Source organism: Cnephaeus nilssonii (genome assembly GCF_951640355.1).
Source record: "Cnephaeus nilssonii genome assembly, chromosome: 13".
Lineage (NCBI taxonomy): Eukaryota > Metazoa > Chordata > Mammalia > Chiroptera > Vespertilionidae > Cnephaeus > Cnephaeus nilssonii.
The window spans coordinates 77519984-77541011 of record NC_137084.1 but is presented as its reverse complement, the minus strand read 5'-3'; the positions used below and the strand labels follow the sequence as shown (position 1 = coordinate 77541011).

Below are 21028 nucleotides of genomic sequence, written 5' to 3'. Positions count from 1 at the left end.
GGAATCTCTGAAAGATCAGGGGCCTCTAGGGGGACTTACCAAAGGCAGCAGCCCCTGCTTTGACTTTTCCAAGCAAGTCTGAGCCTCCAGGTGTTTCATTGGAATCTTTATATTTAGACTTCAAAATGTACTTTCTTAAAGGACACTACAGACGCATGTGTCTTCTCAAGAATGCTTACCCTGCTGATAGTATCTAATAGTTAATTTTAGTTCAAGCTGTTGTTACAATAAAAGCCTAAGGAGGCAGGCGAATGGGGCTGTTTTGGTTCCTATAGCCAAGCAGCCCCTTAGCCCTCTCTTTCACAGAAACATGTGTCATAGTAATCCATTCATCCGTTGCTCAGGGGCTGCCACACTATAGAGTTCTGTTGTAGACATAGAGTTCGGGAAGACTTCAGGCTTTCCCAGGACATAGGGTTCAAGAGCTTCATCTACAGTCCCTCCAATTGATTATGTCCAGATGAAGATTTTATCATTTCCTTGGTTATTGTGAGGGTAGAATGAGTTCATACATGGAAAGGACTTAGAACACCACCTAGCTTCTAAGTGCTGGGTAAAGTTAGCTCTTACTTTCTCTAAAAATGTTCTATTTTTTTCTAGATTCAAGTATCAGAATCTATAAAACCTCAGTAAAAACATTTGCGTTTCTAAAGGCAAGTTTGTTTTTTTTGCCTAATCTATGCTTTCACATTTTGCCTCAGCTATTCTTTCAAATTTTGAAAAGATTTTGAAGTAAAACCTTTTTACTTCAGTGGTGTCCTGGATGAAAAAATTCAGTCACCTGGTGTCCCAATTTATGTCCCAGTATTTGCAGCATTACACAAGTTTCTATTTGCTTTTTCTGGGTAGCTTTCTGGTTTTCATCCTAAGTCATGTTTTTGGTTTCTGCAGGCAGCTTCTAAAGAATTCTTCCCCTAAAATTTGGGAGCTAAAAGAGAAAATATTTTGCAAAATAGACTTCTAAAACTCCTTGGACATCATGAAAAATCTGGATTTTTTTTTGCACACTTTTGCATAAAATGGAATGGTAACATTATTCATTTGTTTTATCTTAAAGACAGTCAAACCATAATTTCTACTTAATAGGAGAAAATGTTAAATGTTTGCCTCATGCATAAGCCAGCATAAAAGAATTATCTTCTGTAAACTGAAGAAACTTTATATTTCTCAGTATTTTTGGTGGACACAAAAATATTATTAGAGAGTAGAGATGGTATGTTTTTAATCTTTATTATTAGAATAGTGTTCTTTTGATCTTTTGTTTTATTAAGTAGTTATAAAATCTATGTAAAATGATATAACAAACCCTCATGTATCTACCACCTGATTTACGAAAATAAAATATTACCAATATCTGTGAAATCCCTATATGCTCTTTCCCCATTTCTTCCCTTCTCTTTCCTTCCCTCAGAATTTTGTGTTTACAATGTACTTGCTTTTATTTGTAGTTTAACCATGTGTTTATCTCCCTAGACAATTATTATTTAACTAGAGGCCCAATGCACGAATTCATGCACCAATTGGGTCCCTCGGCCTGGCCTGTGGGGATTGGGCCAAAACTGGTTCTCCAACATACCCTGAGGGGTCCCAGATTATGAGAGGGTGGTTCTCAAGTGATGCACCCTGGAATCGAGCTCCCTCTTCTCTGGTTCTGAGTGCATCACCCAAGAACCACAGCTGCCAGGTCACTGCAGATTCGCAGCTCCTGCGTTGAGCATCTGCCCCCTGGTGGTCAGTGCGCATCATAGCTACTGGTCAGATGGTCAAACGGTCAGCTGGTCGCTTAGGTTTTTATATATATATAGATATTGCTTTTGTGATTTGCATAAGTAGAATCATGTTGTATGTTATCTTCTGTGATTTGCTTTTCACCCCACAACACCACATTCCTGAGAATCAATCATGATATTAATAGCACAGTTCTAGTTCATTAATTTTTCTGCTATATGTTTCATTAAATGACTATACAAAAATTGACCAATTTTACTGTTGATAGATTTAGGTTGTTTCCTGTTTGTCTGCTGTTAAAAGTGTTATATTTGTATACATATATTCTGGTAAAATTTTTTTGCTAGGATACTATTTGAGGGAGGAATTGTTAGCCGTGAGGATGCACAACTTCAAATTTTAGTAGTTGATATTAATTGCTTTCCAAAGTAGTTGTGCTAATTTATACTACCAAACAGTGTAAGGTCCTCCCATCACTCCATATTCCCAGCAACATGTTATTGTAGTATTTAAAAAATGTTGCCACTTGTATGCATAAAATGGTACCTTTATGGCTTTAATTCATGTATTCCTAATGACCAGTAAGTTTAGCATCTTTTTACACACTTGGGATTCTCTTCTGTGAAGTGTCTGCTTAAGCCTTGTGCCCTTTTTTCTATTGCATTGTCTTTTTCTTCTAATTTGTAAGAGTTTTTCACCTAGTTTGGATCAGTGGTTCTGAGAAGATGCTGCCCTTTAGGAGATACAAATGTTGAAAATATTTGGCAATGTCTGGAGGCATTTTTAATGGTTACAACTGGATATGGGAGAGCTACTGGCAACTAGAAGGTAAAGGCCAGCGATGATGCTAAAACATCCTACAATGCACAGGATAGCCACCACAACAGAAAATTATCTGGTCCAATATGTTAATAGTGCCAAAGTTGGGAATCCTTGTTCTAGATACTAACGTTATCAGTTATATGTGTTAAAAATATTTTCTCTCAGTTTCTGGATGTTTTCATTTTTCTCATGGTATCTTTTCATGGAGAGAAATTTGTCGTTTTAACATAATTGAAGTTATCGATCTATTCTTTTATGGGTTGGGTTTTTTGTGCCTGATTTAAGAAAGATCCCTTATCCCCAAAGCATAGGATTCTCCAAAGGTATTTCACAAGTTTTTAACTTTGTTTTTGTTTTTGTTTTACATGCAAGTCTTTAATATACCTAAAATTGATTTCTGTTTATGATGTAAGGTAAGAGTCCAAAATTAAATTTTATATGGATAACTATCAGTCTGAGCACCATTTATTAAAAGCCCATCCTATTTTCACTGGTCTTTGATGCTGGTCAATTAAAAATCAAGATTGCAGCCCGGCTAGCTTGGCTCATGCCCAGGTTGCGGGCTTGATCCCCAGTAGTGGATGTGCAGGAGGAAGCCAATCGATGATTCTCTCTCATCATTGATATTTCTATCTCTCTCTCCCTCTCCCTTCCTTTCTGAAATCAACAAAAATATATATATTTAAAAAATTAAGATTGCAGAAATGGCCTTACTTCTAGTTCTCTATTTTATTATACCTTTTAAAAAATACTTTTTATTTTTCAACTGATGTACAATGTTATATTAGTTTCAGGTGTCTAACTCAGTAAGTAGCCATTTATATAACCTATAAAGTGATCACCCCAATAAATCCAGCATCCATCTGACATCATACATAGTCATTACATTATTGACTATATTCCCTATGCTGTACTTTACATCCCATGACTCTATTTCAACCCATGACAATTATGTAACTACCAATTTGTACTTCTAAATCTCTTCACGTTTTTTTACTCATCCCTGTAACTCCCCTCCCATATGGCAACTGTCAAAATGGTCTCTGTATCTATGAGTCTTTTTCTATTCTGCTTCTTTATTTATTTTGTCTTTTCAGATTCTGCATACAAGTGAAATCATATGGCATAGATACATACAAATGCCATATGCTGATAGATATGTATTTATTGTCATTTTATAATTATTATTTTTAATTTCTGTTTCTTTTTCTTTTCTTTTTTTTTATATATATTTTATTGATTTTTTACAGAGAGGAAGGGAGACGGATAGAGAGTTAGAAATATCCATGAGAGAGAAACATCGATCAGCTGCCTCCTGCACACCTTCTACTGGGAATGTGCCCGCAACCAAGGTACATGCCCTTGACCGGAATCGAACCTGGGACCTTTCAGTCCACAGGCCAACGCTCTATCCACTGAGCCAAACTGGTTTCGGCTCTGTTTCTTTTTCTTAAAGAAGACCCTTTGACAACTCTTATAATACAGGTTTGGTGGTGATGAACTTCTTTAGCTTTTTCTTGTCTGGGAAGCTCTTTATCTGTCCTTTGATTCTAAATGATAGCTCTGCTAGATAGAATCTTTTTGATTATAAGTCCTTGCTATTCATTACTTTGAATATTTCATGCCAATCCTTTCTGGCCTGCAAAGTTTCTATTAAGAAATCAGCTGACACCCGGGTCCGGGTGAGGCCGTGCGCCCCTGAATCCGGGTGAGGCTGGGTCCCGGGTCCGGGTGAAGCTGGATCCCAGGTCTGGGTGAGGCCGTGCACCCCTGGATCCGGGTGAGGCTGGGTCCCGGGTCCGAGTGAGGCCGCGCCCCTGGGTCCGGGAGAGGCCACGCGCCCCTGGGTCCAGGTGAGGATGGATCCCGGGACCGGGTAAGGCCGCACACACCTGGGTCCGGGTGAGGCCACGCGCCCCTGGGTCCGGGTGAAGCTGGATCCCGGGTCCAGGTGAGGCCGGGCGCCCCTGGATCCGGGTGAGGCTGGGTCCCGGGTCCGGGTGAAGCTGGATCCTGGGTCCGGGTGAGGCCGTGTGCCCCTGGGTCCGGGTGAGGCTGGATCCCGGGACCGGGTGAGGCCGCACACACCTGGGTCCGAATGAGGCCACGCGCCCCTGGGTCCGGGTGAAGCTGGATCTCGGGTCCGGGTGAGGCCGTGTGCCCCCGGATCCAGGTGAGGCCGTGTGCCCCTGGATCCGGGTGAGGCCGGGTCCCAGGTCCGGGTGAGGCCGTGCCCCTGGGTCCGGGAGAGGCCACGCGCCCCGGGGTCCGGGTGAGGCCACGCGCCCCTGGGTCTGGGTGAAGCTGGATCCCGGGTCCGGGTGAGGCCGTGCGCCCCTGGATCCGGGTGAGGCTGAGTCCTGGGTCCGGGTGAGGCCGCGCCCCTGGGTCCGGGTGAGGCCACGCGCGCCTGGGTCTGGGTGTAGCTGGATCCCGGATCCGGGTGAGGCCACGCGCCCCTGGGTCCGGGTGAGGATGGATCCCGGGTCTGGGTGAGGCCGTGTGCCCCCGGATCCGGGCGAGGCCGTGTGCCCCTGGATCCGGGTGAGGCCGGGTCCCGGGTCCGGGTGAGGCTGGATCCCGGGACTGGGTGAGGCCGCACACACCTGGGTCCGGGTGAGGCCACGCGCCCCTGGGTCCGGGTGAAGCTGGATCCCGGGTCCGGGTGAGGCTGTGCGCCCCTGGATCCGGGTGAGGCTGGGTCCTGGGTCCGGGTGAGGCCGCGCCCCTGTGTCCGGGAGAGGCCACGCGCCCCTGGGTCCGGGTGAGGCCACACACCCCTGGGTCCGGGTGAGGCTGGATCCTGGGACCGGGTGAGGCCGCACACACCTGGGTCTGGGTGAGGCCACGCGCCCCGGGGCCTGGGTGATGCTGGGTCCCAGGTCCGGGTGAGGCCGCGCGCCCCTGAGTCCGGGTGAAGCTGCGCCCCTGGGTCTGGGCGAGACCAAACCAGAGGGAGTCGGACCTGCATTACCACCATTTGTCCACCATCCAGAGCTGAAAAGTCAGTGCTGACATGTACACATAAGGAACTGGTGGACATTGAAATTGGGTCTCAAAAGGACTGTTGGTCCAGAAAGAAACTTACTACAGACTGATTCATTTGCCTGTCAGCATAACTATTAATGCTCGTCTCACATTCGGTTCTTATAAGTATATTTCTAGCAACACATGATCTCACTCATCTAGGGGAAATGATGAACAACATAGACTGATGAACAAGAACAGACCCAGAAACAAGGAGGCATCGATCGGACTGTTGGGCCTCAGAGGGAGGGTAGGGGAGGGTGGGGGTAGGGGGGAGAGATCAACCAAGGGACTTGTGTGCATGCATAGGAGCCTAACCAATGGTTAAGGACAACAGGGGGGTGGGGGCATCCGTGGGGAGGGGTGTGGGATGGGAATGGGGGGATGAGGACAAATATGTGACACCTTAATCAATAAAGAAATTAAAAAAAAAAAAAAAGAAATCAGCTGACAGTCTTATGGGAACTCCCTTGTAGGTAACTAATCACTTTTCTCTTGCTGCTTTTAAGACACTCTTGTCTTTACCCTTTGTGAATCCTGAGGAAAAATATGACACCTCTTGATGGCTAACTAGGCTCAAATGTAAAAAAACAACAACAGAGCAGCCCTGGCCAGTGTTTACAGTAGTTAGAGCATCAGCCCTTACACGAAAGGTCTCTGGTTTGATTCCCGGTCAAGGGCACATATCTGGGTTGCAGGTTCAATCCCCACCCCAGTAGGGGTGCATGTTGGAGGCAACTGACAATGTGTCTCTCACATTGATGTGTTTTTTAAAAATATATTTTTATTGATTTCAGAGAGGAAGGGAGAGGGGGGGGAGAGAGAGAGAAACATCAATGATGAGAGAATCATTGATTAGCTGCCTCCTGCACACCCCACACTGGGGATCAATTCCACAAACACGGCATGTGCCCTGACGGGGAATCAAACTATGATCTCCTGGTTCATAGGTCGACGCTCAACCAATGAGCCATGCTGGCCAGGCTCACAGTGATGTTTCTCTTTCTCTTCCCGTCCCTTCCTCTCTCTCTCTCTCTCTCTCTCTCAAAAAAAAATCATCATCATCTTCATCATCATCATCATCATTAGGTGAGGATTAACAAATAAACAAGCAAAAACAAAACAAAACAAAAAACCAGAGCCTAGCAGCCATTTCTGCACAGGGTCTTCTCACACAAATTGCACTTCACAGAGAAGCTGGTGTCTCTGCACTCAACTCCCTGCCTGCACTATGTGTCTACCAGCTGAGCCAGCCCTTTTAAAGGAGTTCCTGTAATATTTCAGCCAATGGGACTGAGGCATTCCACATCCAATCAGAGTTGCACAGCTCCGACCAATCAGAGCAGCTCTATTCCAACCAATCAGGACAGTGCCTTTTGGACCAAACTGTGAGGATTTTGCACGAGGACAGACCAATCAGGGACCAAATGCAGGAATTCTGTCCATATAAGCCAGCTTCCTTCTGGCTGGAGAGTGTACTTTCCACAGAAGACAGAAGACTGTGTTCCCTGGCTTAGCTGAAACACTGAAGATGTCTCACCAGAGGGGAGCAGACCAGGGGAATGCAAGGCAGACGGTTAAGGAGCAGAGAAACAAAAGGAAGGGGACATGAGCTTGTTATTTTGAATACCCAGGTCAAATACTTCTAAAATAAAAATGAACTCATTAACTTTACTGTAAGTTGTATCAATTCTCCACAAACCATATTCCCCTATTGCAGTGGTCGGCAAACCGCGGCTCGCGAGCCACATGCGGCTCTTTGGCCCCTTGAGTGTTCTAACGCCACTTCTTCAAAATAGACTCGCCCAGGCCGAAAACCGACTTCTGCGCATGGGCCCCGAAGTTTCAATTGCACTGTACGTGCGCGCTCACACGTGGTATTTTGTGGAAGAGTCACACTCAAGGGGCCAAAGAGCCGCGTGTGGCTTGCGAGCCGCGGTTTGCCGACCACTGCCCTATTGTATAAATTTCAGGAAGGTTGGAACTGATTTTTCAACTAGCAAAACAACACCTATAATTTAACCTCAACACTTATACATCATCTAAATCTTTAATCTGTCCTCCTTATTTCCTCTGTAGTAAGAAAGGCCCTTTTTGTAACTGCTGAGAAGCTGGTCCTGAAGGATATTTCTGTCTAGGTCATTCCTGGAAAAGATCCTATGGCTCAAAGAACAGCCACTCCTGTCAATCAGCATCGGCCATCAGTTTTCAACTCCAGTTGGTCTGAAGCCAGTGGCAAAAACTATTTATAGAGTGAAGCCCAAATGAAATGCAAGTATACATTTTTCCTTCCCTTTTTCTTTTTTCTTTTCCTAACTCCTTCCTTCCCTTCTCACTTACCCCACAAAGTTTGATAGAAGCATTCAACAACATTGAAAAAGGATCATTTTATTATAATACAAACTATATTCGAAGTTTAAGATAAATCAGAAGCAGAACTATAAATACACTGACTCAGAAAATTACTGAGCCTTGGGACAAAATGTTTTCTAAGAAAGGAAAAAATAATTCAATTTCTTCCTTAGGAAAATACTCTGAAAATTATTCCCCCTTTTTAATAGGTCAACTATTTATTGCTCCATATTAATATTATTTTTCCTGAATACTCTTGAAATGACTATCAACTAAAAACATAATTATTGTGAAGCCTTCATGTATGGGTTTTAAAGAGGAATAAGAAGGGATTTTCTGAGGTGACAGCGAATGTTCCATGATACCCACTTTTGTTATTTGATCACCAAGAAGTTTGCCAACTGATGGCCGAGCACTGACGTAGAGTGTTCATTAAATACGCTGGTTGGACTGGGTATCTCTATCTGATTACCATGCCCAGGACCAGCTGGTAGTTAAACCCCATGGGGGCTATAGCCCTCAAATTGATTAGGTCAAATTTATTAATATGGAGTCTTATTTGAAACCACATAGCAGAAAACGGCTTAATCAAAACTCAGGGGCCAGTATTTACCAAATGGTCTGTACATATCCCTTTCAGAGACATGAGTATAAACAGTCTTTGCTGGTCTTTCAAGGAAATTTTCATAAATAAGCATAATAGGTCTCCACCTTTTTGCGCACAATAAATAAGCAATTTCCTATAACAAATGTGCAAAGATGAAACAAGAGTGGCTCCAGAGACATGCTAAAGACACACAAAAATAGAGCTTTCCAGCAACGTACAAGTATGTAATGCTGCAAATAAGCTAAACTAAGAAATCAATTTGTTTTGCTCTGACCCCCAAGTTTGAGGCCATGAACACAGGTTCTGATTACTCATTAAAAAAAATAAAAGGGGGTAAAGCCACACAAAAATAGTCTTACAACCATTAGACATAAACACAGCCTGTTGAATGTGGAAGATTCTGATCTCCTCAAAAGTTACCTGCCAGGGAAAGGGGGCCCCTGTATCTCCAGGCAAAAGAAGTATCTATCGCTAGTCCTAGTTCAGGCTCCTGAGAGGAATCAGCTCTCCCAGGGGAGCTTCACCTGTGTCCTCAGACCGGTTGTGGTCACATGCAGACTAGGAAAACCTGCCAGTGAAACATCACCGTCACTCAAACAACCATGCCAATGCCGGGAGCACAGGAAAGGCCACTATCCGTAAAAAATTCACACCAAGGCTGCTGCCCGAGGGCTAGGACCAGGGCAATGATGAAAGCAGTGACCCCTTAAAAAAGGCGCTTTTACACCCAGCCTAAGCATAGATTTTGGAGAGCCAAAAGTGTGCCTAGTGCCGTGGTCGGCAAACTGCGGCTCTTTGGCCCCTTGAGTGTGGCTCTTCCACAAAATACCACGGCCTGGGCGAGTCTATTTTGAAGAAGTGGTGTTAGAAGAAGTTTAAGTTTAAAATATTTGGCTCTCAAAAGAAATTTCAATCGTTGTACTGTTGATATTTGGCTCTGTTGACTAATGAGTTTGCCGACCACTGGCCTAGTGGATTGCCCTCGTGATACGTGTGAATGTGAAACATGGTCCGTAGTTACAATTTCCAACAAATTGTTCAAAATAAAACTCAATTGAGGGCACCTTAGCTTTAACATGCTATCTACATAAGCATCTGGCTCAAATTTAACAAAATACTACAAAATTTTAGTTTGAACTCCAGAAAATCTAAAATGAGACAACTTAAGAATTTTTTTCTATTTTATTATGTTTTTAAATCTATTGGGGTAACATTGGTTAATAACATTATATAAATTTCAGGTGTAAAACCTCATAATACGACATTTGTACACTCTATCATGTGCCCACCACCTGAAGCCAAGTCTCCTTCTGACACCATGTATTGGGCCCCCTTTACCCTCTTTAACTTTCCCTACCCCCGTTCCCCTCTAGTAACCACCATTCTGTTGTTATATCTAGGTTTTAAAAAATTTGTTCTTTTTTGTTTTATTTCCCACATATAAGTGTAACCATTCAGTTCTTGTTCTTTTTGTCTGGTTTATTTCACTTAACATAGTACTCTCAAAATAGTCCATGTTCATGGACTGAAATAATTACCATTTTTAAAATGGCCACATTGCCTAAAGCAATATACAGATTTAATGCAATCCCCATCAAAATCCCAGTGGCATTTTTCACAGAACTAGTGCAAATACTCCTAAAATTTATATGGAACCACAAAAGACCCCAATAAGCCAAAGCAACGCTGAGAAAAAAGTACAAAGCTGGAGGTATCACACTCCCTGACTTCAACTACACAATGGTGTTGAGAAAATTGGAAGCCACTGACACCATACACAAAGATTAACTCAGAAAGTATTAAAGACTTGAATATAAGACCTGAAGCGATACATGAAAAAACACAGAGGCACTAGACTTATGGACTTGGGTCCCAGTAGGGTTTTTGTGCACTTGCTCCTGATACATATTTGGACTAAGACTTTAGAGTAACAAGCTGGGTGGGAGGGACTGTGGTTGGAACTAGCGCTCCTGGGAGCAGTTCTCCAGCTCGGCCATCCAGAGAACCCTGCAGAAAGAACTATGCTGACCTCAGGCTCTCTGGTTGCAAATGCCTCTCTCCTTAACTTCTTCCCCTCGGTTAAGTTCCTCTCCATCCCGGCAGCAGTGCAGCGTGTGCACGTGGCTGGCCGGGTGTGTAGGCACTGAGTTGCAACCCCTTCTCTCACCCCGCTCCATCCTTTTTGGTGACAAAGCACCTAGTGGCTCCTGTCCATACTGCCCACGCCCATGCCCGTGCCAGTGTTAGGCACCACGCTGGGCGCCAGTGAACAGGGGTTTGGCTAAGTTTAGGAAGGCCGCTCATTCAACTTGTCTCTCCTTTTTCAAAAGATGATTAATAATTTTTCGTGTCGCTGGACTTAGGAATGGCTACGTGACCAGATGGGAAACCCTTTATTGACGCTGTCCCTAGACAGGGTCCCAAATTGGGGAGCAGCTTTAACTCCTCGGAGGGGAAGGCTGAGCGGGTGGTGGGTCCCAGAAATGAGCATATTTTGGAAGCAGAGAACGGAGAAGGAGCGCGGGACGCAGATGCCTTCAGCCGAAAACCAAGTCCTGGGCACCCCCTGACTGCCGACTCTGACCGCTAGCTGTGGGCGGGGCTGGGGTCACGTGGCCGACGCCGGGGTCAAGCCGGCTGTGCGCGGGCACGCAGAGCGCCCCGGCGCGCGCTCGGGCGGAGGCGGAGGCGGGGCCGGAGCGGGGTGATGGGCGGGGCGGTGGCGGGCGTGTGGGCGGAGCCTCCGGCGCGCGCTGGGGCCCAGGCGGTGGCGGTGGCAGGGTCTCCGCCTCCTCCTCCTCCTGCGAGGCAGCGCCGGCGGCGGTGGCGGGAGGCCGGTGACCCGGCCATGACTGCGGAGCTGCAGCAGGACGACGCGGCCGGAGCAGGCGATGGCCGCGGCTCGGTGGGCTACGTGGCGGCGAGGGGAGCCGGGCGCCGGCCAGGCGGGCTCGGGGTCGGAGAGAGGAGGGGTGGGGGGCTCGGGCGGGAGCGGCGCGGGCGGCGGCCTGCGGGCTGGGCGCGGGGCAGGGGCTGCGAGGGGCCCCCGCGGGCCGTGGGCGTGGGCGTGGGCGAGCGCGGGGCAGGGGCTCGGGAGGAGGCTGGAGTCTTTTCTGGGCTCGGGGTTCCGTCGCGGAACGAGGGGCATTAGATGTTTTGGGGAACGAAGCCTGAAGGCGGGCGCGGGGTTGTCTGCACCGCGGTGTCCGGGGAGAGCGCCCCGGGCCGCGGCCGGGGCTGAGGAACTTCCCGGGGCGGCGTGGGTGGTCGTCGCACTTTGTTTCTGTTTTAAAACCTGCTCTGTGGCGGGGCGGCCTTAGAGAGTCTCACCCGGGAGAAGTTACCTGGAAGCCGGCGTTCGTCGGCACCGGGGAGAGGCCGGGTCCCGGCGACCCTCCCGCGCCCTCGCCGCCAGCCACGCTCCTCGGAGCCGCCTCCCTCCCGGCAGCGGCCGCCGGGGCTGCGTTCCTCGCCGGGTCTGGAGGAGGGGGCATCGCGCCGAGCCGAGGCAGGCGGGCGGCTGCTCCTGCTCTGGTGCCTGAGAAGATCCCCAGCACCGGGGTTCCTGGGCTCCGCTGGCGAGAGGCAGAGGACGCCGGTTTGGGAGCAAACCCAGAGGCTAACGTTTGTGTGCAGAAACTTGAAAGTGGGCAATCGGAGAATGGCTTCCAATGTGACTTTGGAATGTTAAAACCTCACGCTTCCTCATCGCCCCCCCCACACCAAGGCAAAATGGGACGCTTGTGCCGAGTATTCAGATGCGAGTTTGGAAGTGAGGAATTTCATAAAATATTTACAACGCAGAGCTGTCAGATGCCTCCACGCGAGAAGCCTTGGATACCTTTTTACTCTTTTCAGGCACTCCGGGGGCCAGTAGCGTAGAAGGTGGGCGCACTTCCTTTTAAAACTTCTGGAGTCAAAGATACCTCCGCGCCCTGGGCTTCGAAATGAAAGTCTGCTGCTTTCTAATGGAAATGGCATTGTCTGGTGCCGGCACCCGAGTCAGGATTTTCTCTGCTTTCAGAGATCAGTTCTCTTCGTTTTTAGGGCAGTGACTGAAAACAGGTGGGGGGAAAAACAATCTTCGTTTTGAGACAGTGGCGTTGATTTAGAGAAGAGACTATTTTAAGGGAGAGCAAGTTATTTACATTTCTCAGGACTCTTTTTTTTTAGTTGAGACCACGTGCCTGTTAATCATCGGCATCTTCATTCCCCTTTGCCACAGTTTGAGAAGTGACCACCACCTCATCCCTGTCTATTTGAGACTGTTGCCTGTGAGGTGTTGGATGAGCACTTGTTCGTAAGTCATCGCTATTTTTGGAAAGCTTGGGAATCCGGTGGCTGTGGTTGGCTGGAGTACCCTGGTTCCTGGCGACCTGCACGGTGATGACATTAACTGTTCTTCCCAGTGTTTCGCCCCATACAGGCAGATGATAAGCTTGGTATGCTCGATAATGTTTGCCCTTTTTGCTTTTGTTCTTTTGTTGATGACGTAAAATGCTTGACGTCAGCAGGCTAGGTTGACGGAATCTTATATGGGGATCTTAGATCCTCATCTTGATAAGTTTCATGTGAGAATGGACTTCATTTTGAATTCTCCGTAGCATTCTACGTTTCCCTTTGGAGGATCTTTAATTGTTCTCGTGGAGAAGAGCTTTCCTCCACAGACACTGAGAAGCTACTTAAACCCTAGTGCGTCCCATCCCGTGTTGGTCGGTTGTCCATGGGACAGACGGAACCCTCCTTAACCTCCCAAGAATTTTAGTAAGGGGAAAGTGTAGTACTCTTGAAATAGGTTTTCAGTACCTACTCAAACCTGAAAGAGAACACTGTGATAATTCTAAATCCTCCACACTGCAGAATGTTATTTGAGTATCTAAACATTGAGATTCTAAAGGGATTACTTACAGATTCTGTATTTTAATCAGTTCTTGACTTAGATAAAAACCCAGCAGCAACAGTCACTGTTATTGTAGGATGAACAACTTGAAGTCAGGTTGGTTCTTATAAACCTGTCATCGTTGGCGGCTGTACTGGGGTTCATCACACATTCTCTGTGCCAGCTGGAGTTCTATGAAAACCTACCAGCTGCAGTGAAAATTTAACTTCTTGTTTTCCCTGGGTTTATTGGCTTTTCGTTCCCTTTTACCTTGTCTCATTCATTGTGATTTCTGGAGCATCAGTAAATGAGTGCTTGGTTGGCTTCTGCAACTCTCATGCCTCCTCAGCTACAAAGTTTCTGCTTACACAATGAGTATAGTATTTATAAAGCACATCAACAAATAGTGCCTCAGATCTCTCCACGTGTTTTGTTTCATCAGAGAAATTTAAAGCAATAACCAAGTGAAGCAGATATTTTTCAAGGAAAATAATGATGTTGATAATAGTAGTTAACATTGAGCATGTACTGTGTACCAGACCTTGTGCTCAGAACTTACCATGTATTATTTCAGTACTTATGACTACTCTAGGAAGTTTTCTTATGAGAAGGCTTATACTTGTTAAATAATTTGCTCAAGGTTACCCAGCTGGTAAGTGGTACAGCCAGAATTGAACCCAGGCAGTTCCGACTCCCAAGAGCCAAAGATATCCCTGATTCTACTTCTTGGTTGTTGGACCCACTGTCTTGGGTCAGAACCTTTCTGTTACTCTCTAGAACTTTTCTGGTATTTTAAACTTTCAATCCTCCTTGCACTCTTTCTAAACAGATAACCTTTTTTTCCTACTTGATTGAGCTTGCTGACATCTAAAGAGAGCTCATTGTCTCATGGTTTGGTGTTTTCCCCACTCCCTCTTCAATGTCTCTTTTCTCAGCAGAAGAGATACTCATTCCTTCTTCCTTCATTTGTTAGAGATGAATAGATCACTGGTGTCCAGAGACCTTTTTGATTGTGACTATTGGATGAGGAGGATGCTGGCATCTAGTGGGTGACAGCCAGCAATGCTGCTAAACATCCAACAATGTACAGGGATAACCCCCTAACACAGACTTGTCTGGCCCAAAATGTCAGTAACACTGAGCTTGGGAAACCCTGATCTAGATGCTGTCTCTCCCTACTGTCCCAAATCATCTCACATCTCCTTTATCCTAGCCTAATCCCTTTACTGTTATCTTCTCCCTTTAGACTCAAAATATGGTCCATGGACCAGCAGCATTTGTATCACCTAAGTGTCTGTTAGAAATGCAGCAATGTGGATGTGCTGGAGCCAGCGTTTACTGCGTCTCCACCTGATTGTATACATCTCTTCCCAACGCTGCTTGGTGACCTCCTGTTGGTAGCTTGAAATTGTCACAGTGGGAGTATTGTTACCAAGGAGATAAGCAAGCTCTCTGAATCATCACACCACTGTTTGGGTCTCCACCCTAGACCTCCGGAATCAGAAACTACCTTTTGACAAGATTCCTGGGTGATAAACTTGGGGAAGCTCTGTCCTACTCCACAGAATTCCCACGGTCCATTCGGCTATGAATACATATCCCCAATCCTCAAATAAAATAAGAGCAACAAAATTCTCTTCTGCCCTGTCCAGCTATTGCCTTGTTTACCTCCTTTCGTTTATTTTAGTTACTTTTTGAACAGGTTTTAAATCCCCTGTTTCTTTTTTAAAGTGTTTTTCCAATTACAGTGTAATAGCTCATGGCTGATAGGAGGCACAGCCCTGAGGCTGAGGCAAATTGGTTGCCAGATTCCACTGTGAGGTAGCAGCAACAGGTTGTGCAAAAGCCCTGTTAGGATTGGGCTGTGGGGACCAGTCTAGGCTCCAGCAAGAAGAGGGTGATTGCCCATAGGCCTGCAGAGAGGCCTGCAGCAGAAGGTTAGATTGTAGGGCAATGTATAGTTATGTTATCAGCATGCCCCAGGCTGCCCAACCAGAGCCTTGCCAGGAGTAGGCTTTTAGTATTTGTCATTAGCAAATGAAACAGACCTGTTGGAAGTAACCAGCGACTGACCACCTTCTGGTCAAATCAGTGGTCTTTCAGTAGTGATTCCTATTTCCATTTTCCTTTAGTTATTCAAGTGCCCCTGGAGTCCCATTCTCATGCTTTCATTTGCAATGATTCCTTATTGCCACTTGCTTGTTGATAGTTATTTTGGCATTTGATTTTACGGCTGCCTTACTTCCTGAGCTCTCCTCCTTTGGCCCTGTATGTTCTTTCATCTTTCTTCTCTGCTATGGGCTAACCTGTCTGCTTTTTGGCTGTTACTGTCCTTTTATTAACTGCTTCCCTGTCTGCATTTGTACTCTTCTACCCCTCTTTTTGGAAATGCTTGTTGAACATTTACACTTGTATGTCAGCTTCCTTAGCCAATAACTGTTTGCTGCATAGCTACTTTCCCACACTTATTGTAATAAGGCCAGGGGATATATACTTGTAGTAATAGCATCGGCCATTTGCCAGTTACTGCCTTAAGCACTTTCTGTACATTTCTAATATTTACAAAAACCCTTCAAGGTATGAATTATTGTACCTTATTACTGATGAGGAAACTCAAATTCAGATATTAATATAGCTAATGAGGGCCTAATATGAGATTTTAAGCTGAAGTCTGTTTGCCTCCTTATTGCATATAAAAAATGTGGCTTACTCTTACTCAAGATTAAATTCTAAGTAGCAGAGCTGGGACTTAAAGCCATTGACTTCCCCCACTGCCATTCGTGCCTTTCTAAAGCCAAGCTTTCTGACTACCACTTGACAATTTATGAAGCACTTCAACATATGTTGTCATTGAACCTATATAGCAACCCCATGAAGTAAAAGTTAGTGTGACTGGGAAGTAGAATTTGCAGAGACACAGCTAATACTTAAAACCAAAACCCACAGCACAGGTAATTTTCTCCTAGGATATCAGTATTTTCCCTACAACCTTTGGATGGGCAGGTCACAAAATTTTACATTTATATATCATTTAAATTTTATTAACAATTCCTGTATGTGTTATTTAATTTGATAGTCACACCAGGTCTGTTAAAGCTAATGCTATATTTTATTTTACAGATGTGGACATTTGATGCTTAGAAAAATTGAGAGTTGCTCAGAGGCTAGTGTGTGCTGGAATCTGTGGAATCTGGTGCTATTTCTAAATAAAAGGGGAGGGTGAAGTACTGGGCATACGAAGATCTGTGTGAATAGGTGCTAACAACATGCTACGTGATGGCTGGTAGTCAGTTTAAATTTGTGATTTCCTAAACCAGTGGTCTGCAAACTGCGGCTCGCGAGCCACATGCAGCTCTTTGGCCCCTTGAGTGTGGCTCTTCCACAAAATACCACGTGTGGGCGCGCACGTACAGTACGATTGAAACTTCGTGGCCCATGCGCAGAAGTCGGTTTTCGGCTCAAAAGAAATTTCAATCGTTGTACTGTTGATATTTGGCTCTGTTGACTAATGAGTTTGCCGACCACTGTCCTAAACCAATATTTTCTTTTTTCAACATTACTGCCCAAGTTAGTACTTTCCTAGTGTTCTTTTTCTTTTTTGGTGTGTGTGTGTGTAGCATGTGCATGTGCATGAGCAAACACAAATCTCTCAATTTTTATTCAGTTGAGGTGAAATACATATAAAATTAACTGAAATGTATAAGTCAGTGACATTTAGTATATTCACAATATTGTGCAGCACCACTTCTATTTAGTGCCAACATATTTTCATCACCCCAAAAGAAAACCCATATTCACTAAGTAGTCACTCCCCATTCTCCAGCCCCTGGCAATGCCAATCTGCTTTCTGTTTCTGCTTTAACCTGTTCTGGATATTTCATATAAATGGGATCATACAATATGTGACCTTTTGTGTCTGGCTGTTTTTACTTAGTTTAATGTTTTTGAGATTCATCTAAGTTATAGCATCTATCAGTACTTCATTTCTTTTAATGACTGAGTAATATTCTACTCTGTGTACTCTACTTTATCCAGTTTTCCATTGGTGGACATTTCCAACCTTTTGGCTGATACGAATAGTGCAGCTGTGAACATTCCTGTACAAGTTTTTGAGTATCTGTTTCCAATTCTTTTGGGTATATACCTAGACACAAAATTGCTGGGTCATTTAGTAACTTTATGTTTAACTTTTTCCCCCAGGAATTGCCAAACTATTTTCCACAGCAGCTGTACCATTTTATATTCCCACCAGAATACACAAGGGTTCTAGTTTCTCCACATTCTCACCCAACACTTATTTTTTATTTTTGTTCTTTGTTTGTCTTATAATGGCCATTCTCATGTGTGTGAAGTGGTATCTCATTTGTTTTTTTTAAAATCCTCACTCAATATATTTTTCCATTGACCTTTAGAGAGAGAGTGGAACGGAGAGAGGAGTGGAGGGAGGGAAGGAGAGAGAGAGAGAGAGAAACATTGATGTGAGAGAAACACATCGACTGGTTGCCTTCCCCAGGTGCCCTGACAGACCCGACTGGGCTGGATATTGAACCTACAACTGAGCTACCTGCACTTGACTGGGAATTGAACCTGCGATCCTTCTGTGTGTGGGCCTATGCTCTAATCACTGAGTCAGACTGGCCAGGGCTCATTGTAGTTTTTATTTGCATTTTCCTAGGGGCTAATAATGTTGTTAAGTATCTTTTCATATGCTTATTGGCCATTTGTATATCTTCTTTGGAAAAATGTCTATTCAAATCCTTTGCCCATTTTTTTTTTTTCTGGCATACTTACTGAATTACGATTAAAAACCATTGTCAGTACTGCCTGTCTGTTGCTTCTTTCCTCACATCACTGTGCTCCAGGAGGGAGTCTCAACCAGATAATGGACCAGATGCCACCTCTATTCCCAATGCCACCTAGGAAGCCCAGGTTTCTGAACAAGTTTTATTACACACATAAGGGATGGGATTCAGACCTTCTTAGCTGCTGCATTTCTCATGGACGAAAGGACATTCTTCAGTTCCTCTCTCTTCCTCTTGGTGTGAATATGTGTCTGCATCCTCTTCTTTTGTTGTTGTTAATCCTCACTGGAGGATATTTTTCCAGTGATTTTCAGAGAGAGTAGAAGAGAGGGAGGGAGGTGGGAGAGAGACAGAGAGACAGAGAGAGAAACATTGATGTGAGGGAATCACATTGATTGGTTGCCTTGTGTATGTGCCCCTCTGAACAACACTGGCCAGGGCCATACCCTTTTCTTGATGAACTTCAGGACCCGCTTGTATCTCCGTGGCACGCTGCTCATAGCGGGCAAAGCCACACACCTCTCGGATCATGTTCCACATGCACTTTGTGTGCTTGGTGAGGCACCTGCAGCGGTGGCTGAGCCTCAGCTTGCTCATGTTCTTGGTCACTTGTGGCCCTTGTTGAGGCCAACATCCCTGGGGTAGTAGGGCAGAGCCGTGGCTGCTGCTTCTCAGTGGCTGCTGCGCCAGAAAAGCAGTCCTTTGCCCATTTTTGGATTGGGTTGGTTTGTTCTTGGTTGTTGGAATTATGAGAGTTGTTTTTGTTCATATATATATATATATATATATATATATATATATATATATTTTATTATTGATTTTTTACAGAGAGGAAGGGAGAGGGATAGAGAGTTAGAAACATCAATGAGAGAGAACCATCGATCAGCCGCCTCCTGCACACCCCCTACTGGGGATGTGCCCATAACCACGGTACATGTGCTTGATCAGATTCGAACCCGGGACCCTTGAGTCCCAGGCTGACGCTCAATCCACTGAGCCAAAGTGGTCAGGGCTATGAGAGTTTTTTTTTAATATAATCTGGGTACTAGACCCTTACCAGAATTATGATTTGAAAATATTTTCTCCCATCCTGTAGGTTGCCATTTCACTTTCTTAGTAATACCCTTTGATGCACAAGTTTTTAATTTTGATGAAGTCCTGCTTACCTGTTTTTTTCTTTTGTAGCTCAAACTTTTGGTACCATATCTAAGAATCTATTGCCAAATCCAAGATCATGAAGAAAATATACCTTTATGTTTTCTTCTAAGAGTTTTATAGGATTAGCTCTTATATTTAGGTTGTTGATCCATTTTTATTTTATTTTATTTTATTTATTTATTTTTTAAAATATATTTTATTGATTTTTTACAGAGAGGAAGGGAGAGGGATAGAGAGCCAGAAACATCGATGAGAGAGAAACATCGATCAGCCGCCTCCTGCACACCTCCTACTGGGGATGTGCCCGCAACCAAGGTACATGCCCTTGACCGGGAATCGAACCCGGGACCCTTCAGTCCGCAGGCCGACGCTCTATCCACTGAGCCAAACCGGCCAGGGCTATTTTTATTTTATTTTATTTTTAAAATATATTTTATTGATTTTTTTTTACAGAGAGGAAGGGAGAGGGATAGAGAGTTAGAAACATCCATGAGAGAGAAACATCGATCAGCTGCCTCCTGCACACCCCCTACTGGGGACTTGCCCGCAACTAAGGTACATGCCCTTGACCGGAATCGAACCTGGGACCCTTAAGTCCGAAGTCCGATGCTCTATCAACTGAGCCAAACCGGTCAGGGCTGTTGATCCATTTTAAATTAGTTTTTGTGTAAGTTAGGGGGTCTAATTTTATTCTTTTGCATGTGGATGTCTACTTGTCCTAAGCACCATTTTTTTGAAGGGACTATTTTTCCCCATTATATGATCTTGGGACCCTTGTCAAAAATCACTTGGCCAGATGTATGGGGTTTGTTGGAACTCTTAATTGAATTCAGTGGTCTATATGTCTTTTCTTTATGCCAGTACTACACCATCATGATGATTGTAGCTTTGTAGTAATATTTGAAATCAAGAAATGTGAGACTTCAACTTTATTCTTTTTTCAATATTGTTTTTACTATACAGAGTCCATTGAAATTCCATATGGATTTGAGGATCAGCTTTGCCATTTCTGGAAAAAAAAAAAAGGCCGTTGGAAATTTTGATAAGAATTGCATTGAATTTGTAGATCACTTTGGGTAGTATTGCTGTCTTAACAATATTAAATCTTCGTGTTGATTACTTTGGTGTGTCAACTGAGCTGTGAGGTGCCCAGACATTTTGTATGTAAGGGTGCTTTTGGATGAGATTAACATTTGAATCAGTTGCCCTCCCAAATGCCTATGGGCCTCATCAATCAATTGAAGACCTGCATAACAAAAAGGCTGGTTAAGAGGAACTTCACTTGGCTGCCGAGCTAGGACATCAGTTTTCTGCTCTCACACTGGAACTTACACCATCAGCTTTCCTGGTTCTCAGGCTTTCTAACTTAAAATGGAATGACACCACTCACTCTCCCTCCGAGGTCTCCAGCTTGCTAACTGCAGATCTTGGGACTTCTCAGCCTCCATAATTGCAAAAGCCAATTCCTTACATTACATTAATTTACCCCTACATACAGGAAACAGAATCCAGGGTTCCTTTACACACACACACACACACACACACACACACACACACACACATCCCATATTGGTTCTGTTTCTCTGGAGAAATCTGACTAATCCAGTCTTCCAATCAAGGAACCTGGATATCTTTCCATTTATTTAACTTTCC

At 44.7% G+C, this 21028-nt stretch overlaps 1 protein-coding gene across 5 annotated transcripts in view; it reads left to right on the top strand.

Annotated features, from left to right (window-relative positions):
* Nucleotides 1–11287: 11287 nt before the first annotated feature.
* Nucleotides 11288–21028, top strand: part of USP28 (ubiquitin specific peptidase 28) — a 66919-nt gene continuing 57178 nt past the window's right edge. For 4 of the 5 annotated variants that reach the window (XM_079787162.1, XM_079787167.1, XM_079787161.1 and 1 more), the window contains exon 1: nt 11288–11441. In XM_079787162.1, the coding sequence (XP_079643288.1) occupies nt 11385–11441 (57 nt within the window). In that variant the 5' untranslated portion in view covers nt 11288–11384. Of the gene's footprint in view, nt 11442–12729; nt 12837–21028 lie in introns of those variants that run through there. The other variant, XM_079787163.1, reaches the window with a different exon arrangement.